Source organism: Bicyclus anynana, chromosome 8, assembly GCF_947172395.1.
Source record: "Bicyclus anynana chromosome 8, ilBicAnyn1.1, whole genome shotgun sequence".
NCBI classification, from domain to species: Eukaryota; Metazoa; Arthropoda; class Insecta; order Lepidoptera; family Nymphalidae; genus Bicyclus; species Bicyclus anynana.
In genome coordinates, this window is record NC_069090.1 from 10099386 (window position 1) to 10111901 (window position 12516).

The 12516-nt window shown below is 37.0% G+C and overlaps 1 protein-coding gene across 3 annotated transcripts in view; it reads left to right on the forward strand.

Annotated features, from left to right (window-relative positions):
• LOC112049987 (tetratricopeptide repeat protein 28) overlaps positions 1-12516 on the forward strand; it is an 86723-nt gene that overhangs the window by 23806 nt on the left and 50401 nt on the right. For all 3 annotated transcript variants that reach the window (XM_052882763.1, XM_052882765.1, XM_052882764.1), the window contains exon 3: positions 12016-12185. In XM_052882763.1, coding sequence (XP_052738723.1) covers positions 12016-12185 — 170 coding nt within the window. The remainder of the gene's footprint in view (positions 1-12015; positions 12186-12516) is intronic.

Sequence of the window (12516 nt, forward strand, 5' to 3'; positions counted from 1 at the left end):
GTAAATACAGAAAATTCTAACAACTAATATATTTACTTAAGTAATTTAATCAAAAATGAGGTTATAAACGTCAGTTATAAAACTGAAAAATCAACTGTAATTTGATATAGTGGCTCTGGTGTTGAATCTTACACCGAGATACATAATCAGACTGCAGATAAGACTACATTATCATTCCACGTGGCCGTTTATCGTACGTATTTTTCAAGTTTAAAACGTTGACAAGCAACGAAACATAAAAGAAACAAATGAAGTTAATAAACCATCACAATATAAATCAGAATACGGTAGCGTGAGGGCAGAACTCCTCCGGGCTATCGTTTTGACAGCGAAAACAACATGGCGGAAGATTGAGCGCGAAAACGAACGTCACGAACGCATTCCTCCCATAACTATGAAAGTAATTTTCTCCGAGGCGGCATTGCGTAGGAAACAAGTATCCCAATCTGTATTGTTTTCTGTATTAACGATATGGTAATATTGTGTTGCCTAAAATAGAAAACAATAGGGATTATCGCAAGGTTGGTCTTGCTTGTTATTATTCGCCATTGAATGGTTTATGGTGTAATTTTCTATTTATGTTCACCCAAAACAGCATACTACACAGCAAAATCAATGTGATATATTCAAATGTAGACTGTAGATATGTACTTAAGTATTCAATAGATACGCACATAACGATAAGAACATTTCAACTTCTTGTATATTTCAATATTACAAAGTAGGTTTCCATGAATTTTAGGAAGTTTGATATTTGAAAATCGTCTAATGATACATCAGTTTTAGCAGAGTAAAGATAGTGGTTTCAGGTAGTCAAGTTCACAGAAATTCCACGCGTTAGTATAGACGCGAGCGGATACAATATGAAATACCTATCAGAGAAAAATTCTTACAGAAATATGCTGTCATTACCTAGCTTCGCTAACATCCTTTACGAATCGCTTCAAGCGGAACTCATTGCTGTAAGATTCCCATAAAACTAAACACGTGTATACAACCTCTCCACTAAACCATCAAAAATTATAGAATTCCGTTCAATTATTGTGTGATTTGTCTCGGAACCTACGCACGTTAATTGTTTTATACTCGCCAGGTAAATTTCGTCATTATCTTCACGCACACCCACAATAAGAAAATGGAGGGGAAAAAAATAGACAAAGGGTGACCGACGACTCGAGATTTTTCTTTTATTTTAAGGCCTATAGTTCGTACCTGCGTTCGGTGCCCAAAAAGGTTTTATATTTTCGTTTGCTTTTTTATGATAGGAATAACCCGTTTCTTTCTACACGTACTAAAGAAGCGTGCACAATGCACATGCAGTTCATGTCGGTATATATTCTTAGAATACTGGGGTATATAATTCTAGAACCCTTTTCAAAATTTTCGAAAGTTGTAGTTACGAATACATATAAATGGAACACAAAACATAAAAAGACGTGTTAAAATTATTTTGATTTTAACACAAAATTATCAAACCGATTTTCATGAAATTGAAAAGGGACCAAAATTGGTTAATAAATGACGAAGTTCACGTCGAATTGAGGACCTCCTCCTTTTTTGAAATCGGTTAAAATATTATATAGATTACCAATGATAAACTAGTTCGTGTATTTAGAAGAACCATAATGGTTCTCACTCATTCACTCGCCATCCGATAAGCCAACATGCTTGTAGCGCTAATGGCTTGATATCCGATAAAACTGATCAAGTGTTAGACAACACTCGATCTATATATCGATATATTTTTTACAATAATAATTACATGAAGTTTATTATAAAATTACATGAAGTTTATTATAAAATTACATGAAGTTTATTATAAAATTACATGAAGTTTATTATAAAAATAACAATATCCCTGACGGATTTCTGTGCGGTACCAGAAAGTCGTACTCGTTTAGCGGTTCGTTTTGTCGGTACGTTAGAACACTTCAAAAAGCCCCAAGAGAAAGAGAAGATCTCTTCTGATCTTTTAAGGCAGGAGATTTATAATATACCTACCTATATGATAAACCTTTAGATATGAAGCCAAAGAAGCTCTTCAACTCTGTTGTTCAGACTTATTGAGATTATCCTTTCGAGAAATAAGAATTTGACGGCCTCTGTGGCGTAGTGGTTTGCGCGGTGGATTTACAAAACAGAAGTCCTAGGTTCGATCACCGGCTGAGCCGATTAAATTTTCTTAATTGGTCCAGGTCTGGCTTGTGGGAGGCTTCGCCCGTTGCTAGTTACTGACGTACCACCAAGCGATTTAGCGCACCGGTACGATGTCGTGTAGAAACCGAAACGGGTGTGGATTTTCTTCAGCCTCCTAGTTAGCATCATCACTTACCATCACGCGAGATTGTAGTCAAAGGCAAGGATTGTAAAGTTTAAAAAAAATAAAGTACCTGAAAAAATGTACATAATTTTGTATTAAAAAAAATTTACTTCTTAAACATTTTATAAAGTTAATTTTGTGTGTTACTGAATTTATTACTATCGGGTGAAGTTTCGATGCCAGAAATACGAAAATGTACACGAATTTTAAAATAACAATTATAGATTTAAGATAAACCTCCAACACAGAGTTCAATTAATAAAATGCGATATGTTGCTAACTACATAGAATATCGAAATTTATTATTTAACAAGCAGTGTTGGGCGGGTTTGAGAAATATTCTCAAGATGGCAGGACTTGCGAAGCGAAAATAATTACCCAATACGTTGATCTTGGATATCAGGGGCCTTTTTAAACGAATTTTTAATTCTTACTATATTTTACGAAAACGTGATTATGGCTCTTGATTTTTTCAAAAATAACAAGGTACCTAATCTAACCCGGAAACCAGCTTCGACATGGACGGATTAGTAGATATATTTTAAAATATACTTAATATTTTTGAGAGGTAAAGTTTGTGGTGTTGTTGGTGGAAATCTCTGGATCTACTGAACCGACTGTTTGGGTTTATTATTTTACCACTAGAAAACCACGTTCTTTTTAGTGTATTGGCTATTGATATATTTCGGGGATAGAATATCCCCGAAAAGTATCAAAAATAGTTGCTGAAAGAATATTAGATTTGAATAAAATATTAAATTTAAATTTAAAAGAATATATTTACAAAAAGTATACGCCAAGCCATTGTTCACCCTTTTTTTCTGATTGTGTAAGTGCCGTAGACTCCTTATGGGACCTCAGCGGAGTCTCCGGGGGGTTTGGGCGAGCGCAGAAACATCACCTTTTGGGGCCCGAAGGCAGAAGCAGAGTAGATGGGCGAAACGACTCTCTAAGGGCGTCTCCTCCGAGACGTCGGCTTAGAGAGCCGTTCGAAATTGTTTACCCTTGGGCAAGGTGCCCAATACTCTACCATCACGCTTACGCTATTATCTGGCTATTATCTGAATACCTAATCTTTGGGCTAAATAAGCGCCAGCTCTTGGGTCACCAGACGCATATCTATCTATATATATAAAAATGAATTGCTGTTCGTTAGTCTCGCTAAAACTCGAGAACGGCTTAACGGATTTATCTTATCTTGGTCTTGAAATGTTCGTGGAGGTATAGGGAAGGTTTAAAAGGTGAGAAAAATCAAATAATTTCCGGGAAAACCCTAAAAACTGCCCTTTTCTATTTCCCATACAAACGTTTAAGAGTCAAGCGGTAGGGGTAGGGTAGGGGTAGGGTAGGGTAGGGTAGGGTAGGGGTCGGGTAGGGGTAGGGTAGGGGTAGGGTAGGGTAGGGGTCGGGTAGGGGTAGGGTAGGGGTAGGGTAGGGGTAGGGTAGTTGTAGAAAAATTCAATATACACATATTATGTATTACGGAGCATTGGCTCACTAACTCACAGCTGTCAGTTCTTAATATTAATAATTATTCATTGTCAAGTGTGTTCTTCAGAAGGGCTGGTCATGGTGGCTCCTTAATTTTCTTACATAATAACTTAAAATGTAAGGATAGAAAAGATATAGTTCGTCTTTCTGTGGAATGCATTGTTGAACTTTCTTGTGTGGAGTTGGAACAAATTATTATAGTATGCGTGTACAGACCCCCTCCTGCCGACTTTGATCATTTTGAAGAGGTAATGGAAGATGTAATGAGGCGATTGTGCACATCTTCCAAACAAATACTGATTTGCGGCGATTTTAATGTTGATATTCTAACAGAAAACTCAAAATCTGTTAGATTTCTTAACTTATTTAAATGTTTTGATTTGATGCATGCTTTTAACGAACCTACTAGGATAACCGCAACTTCAGGTACCTGTCTGGATAATATATTTTATAATTGTGTGCTTGAGAGAAAGAAGATAATAAATAAATTAAGCTCTGATCATAGTGGTCAAATAATTACTATCTTAAATAATAAAACCAATAGCAATCAATGGGTAAAGTGTAGGCCAATAACTGAAAGTAAATTAAAGCGATTCAAAAACACAATTATTTCTAAAATTCCAAGTCTTGCATTTGAAAATAATCATCCAGACATGCTCTTTGGTACACTTTTCAAGACAATAGACAGAGAGTTTAGTAAAATTTTTAACTTTAAACGCATTAATGCTAGCCAAAAATTAAAGTTTAGCGAATGGGCTACTGTAGGCATTTACAAAAGTAGAGACAAACTGTACGAGTTGTACGAGGAAAAACAATATACTCAAACGCGAACTTATTTAGATTATGTCAAAAGTTACTCAAAAATTTTCAAACGTGTTTGTATTCTTGCGAAATCGTTACACATCAAACAGAAAATAATTGAGTCTGAGAACAAGATACAAACCACCTGGAATATAATTAATAGAGAATCAGGAAAAATCAAACCGCGGGATATCAGTTTTGAATTAATTGTCAATGACAAAAAGGTAAACACTGATATCGAGGTTGTTAATGCCTTTGAAGATTTTTTCCAGAATGTTCCTATCTTGTTAACTGATTCACTAGATTCGTCTGCTACGGAAGCCCAGAGACTATTAAGAGGCAATGTTAAAGAGTGCAACGTTCTTTTTGAATTTCACCACATATCTGTATCAGACATTAAAAAATCTTTCAATTTGTTAAAATTAAAAAGAACCGGAGATCTGTGGGGCATGTCAGTGAAAGTAATATCTAATATAATTGATGTAATTGCTCCCCACTTAGCCATTATTTTTAATGAATGTGTGGACTTAGGTATTTTTCCGAACCTAATGAAGCATGGCAAATTGATACCACTTTTTAAATCAGGAGACAAATCAGATCTTAATAATTATAGACCGATTACAATATTGCCAACACTTAGCAAGGTCTTTGAAAAAATCATATTAAATCAACTTTTATGTCATTTTAATTTAAATAACTTGTTTCATCCTGAACAGTATGGTTTTACAAAAGGTCGCAATACAACTGATGCAGGGGCTAAACTTTTAAAACATATTTATGAAGCATGGGAAGGTTCTAAGAATGCTATTGGTGTGTTCTGTGATCTGTCCAAGGCGTTCGATTGTGTTGACCATAACACCCTTCTACTCAAGTTAAGCCACTATGGCATCAAAAGTGTTGCACTCGATCTCATTGCCTCTTATCTCAGTGATAGAACGCAGAAGGTATGCATAAATGATATAAAGTCGCACGGTTCCACTACCATAATGGGCGTCCCACAGGGTTCAATTCTGGGTCCTTTTCTATTTTTAGTGTACATAAACGATTTACCATACCATGTCAGCGGCATATGTGAGATTGTACTGTTTGCTGATGACACATCCTTAATTTTTAAGTCCGACAGAAATAAAGATAACTCTGACGACGTAAACCGTGCCATATCGCATGTGTCGCATTAGTTCACTGCAAATAATCTACTTTTGAATGCCAAGAAAACTAAATGTATTGAGTTTTCATTGCCAAATGTTAAAAAATTAGATAAGTCTATAATGATCGATGGTGAAACACTAGAAATGGAGAGTTCCACAGTTTTCCTGGGAGTGACCTTGGATTGTAAACTTCAGTGGGGTGCTCATATAGAAAAACTGTCTGGTAAACTTAGCTCAGCGGCATTTGCCGTGAGAAAAATAAGACAGTTTACTGATGTTGATACAGCTAGGCTTGTTTATTTTGCGTACTTTCACAGCGTAATGTCTTACGGTATTTTATTGTGGGGCAAGGCTGCCGATATACAATCTATATTTGTTCTTCAAAAAAGAGCAATTCGAGCAATATATCAATTAAAATCACGCGAGTCCCTTCGTCAAAAGTTTAAAGAAATAGGTATACTAACAGTAGCCTGTCAATATATATATAACAGTATAGTATATGTAAGACAAAATATTAATTTGTACAAACGAAAAGGAGATTTAAACCCACGTCTTACTAGACACGGGCATAAGTTAGTTATTTCTGCATATCGTCTCCAAAGAGTAAAAAAATCTTTTGTAGGTTTGGGTGTACTCTTCTATAATAAGATCCCCAAGACTGTGATGGACCTGCCAATGCATAGCTTTAAGCAATGTGTTAAAAAACATCTACTTAGTCGAGGGTACTACAACATTGATGAGTTCCTTAATGATAAAGGTGCTTGGAGGTCGTTGGATCAGCTTCCACCTTCACACAGAAAGTAAAACTATAAAAAATGTAAACAGTAATTGTTATTAATTGTAAATTATAATACTGTATGACTTTTTCAAAAGAGCAACTGTTGAGTTTCTTGCCGGTATCTTCTCAGCAGAACCTGCCTTCCGAACCGGTGGTAGAATCTTTACAAATAGTCAACTGACGTGTCAAAAGTGCTTGTAAACTGAGCCTACTTGAAATAAATGATTTTTGATTTTGATTTGATTTTGGGTAGGGTAGGGGTAGGGTAGGGGTAGGGTAGGGGTAGGGTAGGGGTAGGGTAGGGGTAGGGTAGGGGTAGGGTAGGGGTAGGGTAGGGGTAGGGTAGGGGTAGGGTAGGGGTAGGGTAGGGGTAGGGTAGGGGTAGGGTAGGGGTAGGGTAGGGGTAGGGTAGGGGTAGGGTAGGGGTAGGGTAGGGGTAGGGTAGGGGTAGGGTAGGGGTAGGGTAGGGGTAGGGTAGGGGTAGGGTAGGGGTAGGGTAGGGGTAGGGTAGGGGTAGGGTAGGGGTAGGGTAGGGGTAGGGTAGGGGTAGGGTAGGGGTAGGGTAGGGGTAGGGTAGGGGTAGGGTAGGGGTAGGGTAGGGGTAGGGTAGGGGTAGGGTAGGGGTAGGGGAGGGGTAGGGTAGGGGTAGAGGTATAGAAGGGTAGAGTAGGGATAGAGAATAAGTGCATTTATGTCAAAACGAAGCTTGACCGGGTCCGCTAGTATCTAATAATTAAAAGTATTTTCCGAATAGGTACCTATATAACCTATATAAGTATCTATCAACTCTCTTCTGGTCAAGTTCATATCACTAAATCGGAATCATTTTTCAATGCCCTCATTCAGGTTGCTTATTGTGCAAAATTAAACTGTGTTTCTCCTAAGCTTCCGTTTGTTATTTCCACGGTTCAGCTCCAAACATGTCACGTATGAAATTTTCTACACCTCAACAAAACAATGCGGGCCATAGGTAAAAGGGCGTACCTGCGTCGACCGACGCCTTGAAAAATAATAAAACAGGTTATGCGGTAACGTTTTGAACCGCGTACATTGCGTGCGTACCAAAGTCGAATCCCGCTTGAATAGCATGACGCAACGGTGTATTACGTGCAATGGATAAGATACGCGATCGCGAGGTTATTGGTAGAGGCGGGGAATGCGGTCCGTGAGAAAAAAATATTCTCGCTTCCGATGCGCTCAGCTAGATAGCGCAGGTGGTGAATGCGCCTCACGCCGCGGCCGTACCGCCTCTTTCGAAATAGGGTTCGGAGTTCCTTGTGGGGAAAATAGAACCATACAAAGATGTACCTACAACTATCAGCCGCTTTAGCCATGTTACATACCTATAGCGATTCTCTTTCTACATTTGCCAACGACTTGAAAATCAAACTTGGTGTGAACGGGATGTTGACGATTATCGATACGTCATGTGATTAACTTACCAAACGGATATATCATTCCTAGGGCATTTATGGCTGGTGGAAGGCTTCGGTCGTGGCTAGTTAGCACCCTACCGACAAAGACCTACCGCCAAGCGATTTAGCGTTTCAGTATAATGTCGTGTTGGATCCGAAAAAGGTGTGGATTTTCATCCTCCTCCTAACAAATTAGCCCGCTTCCTTCTTAGATTGCATCATCACTTACCATCAGGTGAGATTGTAGTCAAGGGCTAACTTCTAAGGAATAAAAAAAAATTAAAAAAATACATTAGTTAATTTTCGAAACTTTAGCGACTGTAAAAAGAGAAAATCCAAATCATGATAGTTGCAAAGTAGTGTAGTTTTATAATATGATTTTACAAAAACTCACGTCTTATTGCAAAGAACTAATGAAAGTGTAGTTGTTTTGTGACAGTATATAGTAGGAAAAATGAGATGGAAAAGATAGGTTTCCACTATTTCTGTAGGTGGATCATGTAAAACAAAACAATACTTTTGATTCGAAAAAATAAAAAAGAAAAATAAATTTGTGTCACGTAAAAAAGAACCATTTCCAAAGGTGGGCATGAAATAAAATTAAGAATCTATGATTCAGACTAATTTCTTTTCAATTCAGAATTGAATCAAAAAGCGTGACATCTAAAGAACCCCGAGTGGGTCTCTGCAGTCAACCTTAACCGGTTTTTGGGGAGTTTGGAATTCAGTAGCGCGTTGACATTGTCTTTTTATTAGCTACTTATTATTGACCACGACGTGAAACCCTTTGTGCTTTTGTTGTGGGGACACCCATCATTTTGATTTGTAAATATTTATGAAGGCTTAATGCCGTTTTCTCGGAAAAGATTATGAGATATGAAACGTATTTTTAAAGGAAACTTTACAGGAATATTCTATCGGCGTGCGGTTTTAGTTCTCGTATCCTGGATTTGAAATTTAAATAATTCGGTATGTATAAGTAATGCGTAGATATTTGTATACGTTTCCTACTCACAGTCAGAGTCGCTTTAAGCTGATACCGTTTGTACCTTTTCGGAGACAGAACATAATAAAAGCTTAACATTAGCACATTAATAATTAATTTAAATTAAATTTAAACCAAGAATTATTAAATTATATTAAATATATCATGAATAAAATAATTATAATAAATACACACCATCTAATTGTTCATCATCTATGAATATGTAAATTATAAATAAAAAACATTAGCACACATATATGCTGATTGAATTACGGTACTTATATAAAACAAATAGGTATATTACTACATCCGAGCCGAATTTTGTAAAATAAATAAAGCAGCAAAGAAAAGACATTTCAAATCAAGTGTGAAAAGTACCCATGTCAGGCAATATTCAGGGAACATATATATATATATTTATATCGGTGGTCCCAAAATTCGGAAGAGGGTTTAAAAGAAAAACTCCGCACTACTATGATTCGCTTCTTTCATACTTTTGTTCGAATCGCCAAGGTTTATAGGTAGTCAAAATTCATAATTATGACGAAATATAAAATATTCTATTAGCTCGTTTGCCTAGTAATATTTATTTCACCAATTAACTTTCTTATGCTAATTCATAAAATCTCTAAGAGAAATTAGTTCCATACATATATTCCCATTCGTATGCAATACATTATGATATGGTACATTCATCTTGGACATTATTCAGGACCTAAGAAGATACCTTGAAATCATTGATTATACGCACAATAACTCGATACGGTTTTTATATAACGGAGTAAGATTCCGTACTGATGCTTTACAAAGTAACTCGTGCCAGAAGCATGTCAGATTTATTGCGCCTTACCTTCGTAGCGTTACGAATTTTCACATAACTGACAATCAGTCAAGAATCCCCTACAGACTACAGATGAGACTAATCGAATCAACAGTGTTAGCAGGTCTACAATACAGACTACGTCATCAACCCATATTCGGCTCACTGCTGAGCTCAAGTCTCCTCTCAGAATGAGAGGGGTTAGGCCATTAGTCCACCACGCTGGCCCAATGCGGATTGGCAGACTTCACACACCAGAGAATTAAGATAATTCTCTGGTATGCAGGTTTCCTCACGATGTTTTCCTTCACCGTTTGAGACACGTGATATTTAATTTCTTAAAATGCACACAACTGAAAAGTTGGAGATGCATGCCCCGGACCGGATACGAACCCACACCCTCCGGAATCGGAGGCAGAGGTCATATCCACTGGGCTATCACGGCCTACAATACAGACTACATTGTTTTAAAAACGCATTAGTATATATCTGCGAAGTCTACAATAGTACATAGGTACCTTAGGGTATCATAAAGAAATTATTAGTTCTTATCTTACACAATCCGCCACAAAAAACAACCTGAAAAATTACAGATGATATGCGGGTATAACAAAAAAGAAAATGATTAAAAACGCTTATTAATATTAAAGTTTGTGGTATTCTATTAGGTATTTATTCTCTGGATATACTGAACCGATTTTAATTTTTTTTTTACCTATAGAAAGTCACGTCATTTGTGAGTGTTATAGGCTATATTTTATCCCCGTACTCTACCTGGAACATAAACTACTAATCGCTTATATAAATGAACACGGAAGAGATACTTTAACGATTTCACGCGTTTGTTAAAAACTCATACACTCACATTCGTAAGACTATAAATAATAAATATAACGTTATTCACGTCACTTGCGGGGCCCGCAAACGAAACTGGCTCAAAAATAAATCAAGTGGGCTATTAAAGTCCGAACCAATTAACGGAGATATATTTATAAAACCCATCGATTTTAACGTATTAATTTATTGGAACGTTTAAGACCGCTTTAAGAATCCGAGACTAAAATTTCAGTGTCATTTCATACATGTTAACAATGTAAGATTGCTTTTACAAAAGATTTATTATGACAACCATATTTTTAATGGTCACCATTGTTAATAACCTGGAAAAATGGCTCTGATAGAAACACTACAATTTTTCAGATTTCAGTTTACCCATTGTTTCTTTTTGACACTTGTTGAGGTGTTTGTATTTCACCATTCTTGTTTTAAAGCATGTCATAAAATTCAAAATTCATAATTCAAAATTCAAAATAATTTATTACCAGCATACGGTAACCTATACTAATATATAATGCTGAAGAGTTTGTTTGTTTGTTTGATTGAACGCGAACTACTGGTCCGATTTGAATAATTATTTCAATTATCCCAATTATCGAGGAAGGCTATAGGCTATATATTATCTCCGTACTCCTACGGGAACAGGAACCACGCGGGTGAAACTGTGCGGCGTCAGCTAGTATACCATATTCGGAAAGGTCGGATACCACTGAAGTCTTCTTTTTTTGGGGTGCGTAATCAACAAAGAACCTTTGGCTCGCTGGATAGGGTGATCATGTTAAATTCATTAACAACCACTATCAGAAATTAATAATATCGATCGATAGTGTAACGTGCTATCCAAGGCATGGGGGTGTAACACCACCAACTACCCAACTCCGGGGAAAGAACTGAAAATTTTTTGGAAAGAAAACTCAGTATCTCGAAGCCGGACCCAGTATTCGAACCCAGGACCGTAATCAGAAAATACGTAGGCTAACCACTGGATAAATATAAAAGTAGTTTGACGGCCTCCGTGGCGCAGTGGTATGCGCGGAGGTTTTACAAGAGGTTCAGGGTTTGATCCAAGCCTGGGCAGATTGAGGTTTTCTTAATTCAACGGTCTGGCTGGTGGAAGGCTTCGGCCGTGGCTAGTTATCACCATACCATTTACTTCATTTATTTTAAGTGAAATTATTTACACTAACTAAAGCAATAATATAATATTTAACTTAATTAACTAAATAAACCTATTATAAAAGTATAATAAAAGGAAATATAAAATTATATTTACAGACTTAGGCGTCGTTGTATGATTCATTCAAATGTCCGTTCATTTACCAGCCCAGAAGGCTGGCAGTATTGCCACGTTGTATACGGAAGGCGTCGATTAATCGCTTTAGGATTTCTTGCAAGTTACATAATCTCTCTTTTAATCCAGGTGGAGCCAACCGGCTCTGCATCTCTGGGAGCCGCGTCCAGAGCACTCTTCGTGGAGAAGGTCCGAGCGTCCAACGCAGCATGCCAGTCCGGGGACTTCTCTACAGCCGTGGCGTTGTATACGGACGCCCTGACCTTGGACCCAGCCAACCATATATTATACAGCAACAGGTAAATATAATTTTGTGCTATGTAAGCTGAAAAAATCTGTAAAGACTAGACAGAGCAAAAGGCTAAAAATAAAATGCGTTTCGTGTTATATAACCTGAAAAAAATCTGCAATAACATAAAATTGAAAATTTTTAAAAACTCCTGAAAATGATACAGTCTCTTTCAGTGCGCTTTCATTTGAGATCCCACTCGAGTATATTTGCAGACATTCGGTTATTCTTCCCCACTTTCAACCCCCAGAACTTTTAAACGGCTCAACCGATTTTCATCAAACATGTCTAAAAACACTCACGCGTAAGTAACCTTTAATAAAAAAAAGGTAAATTGAAAT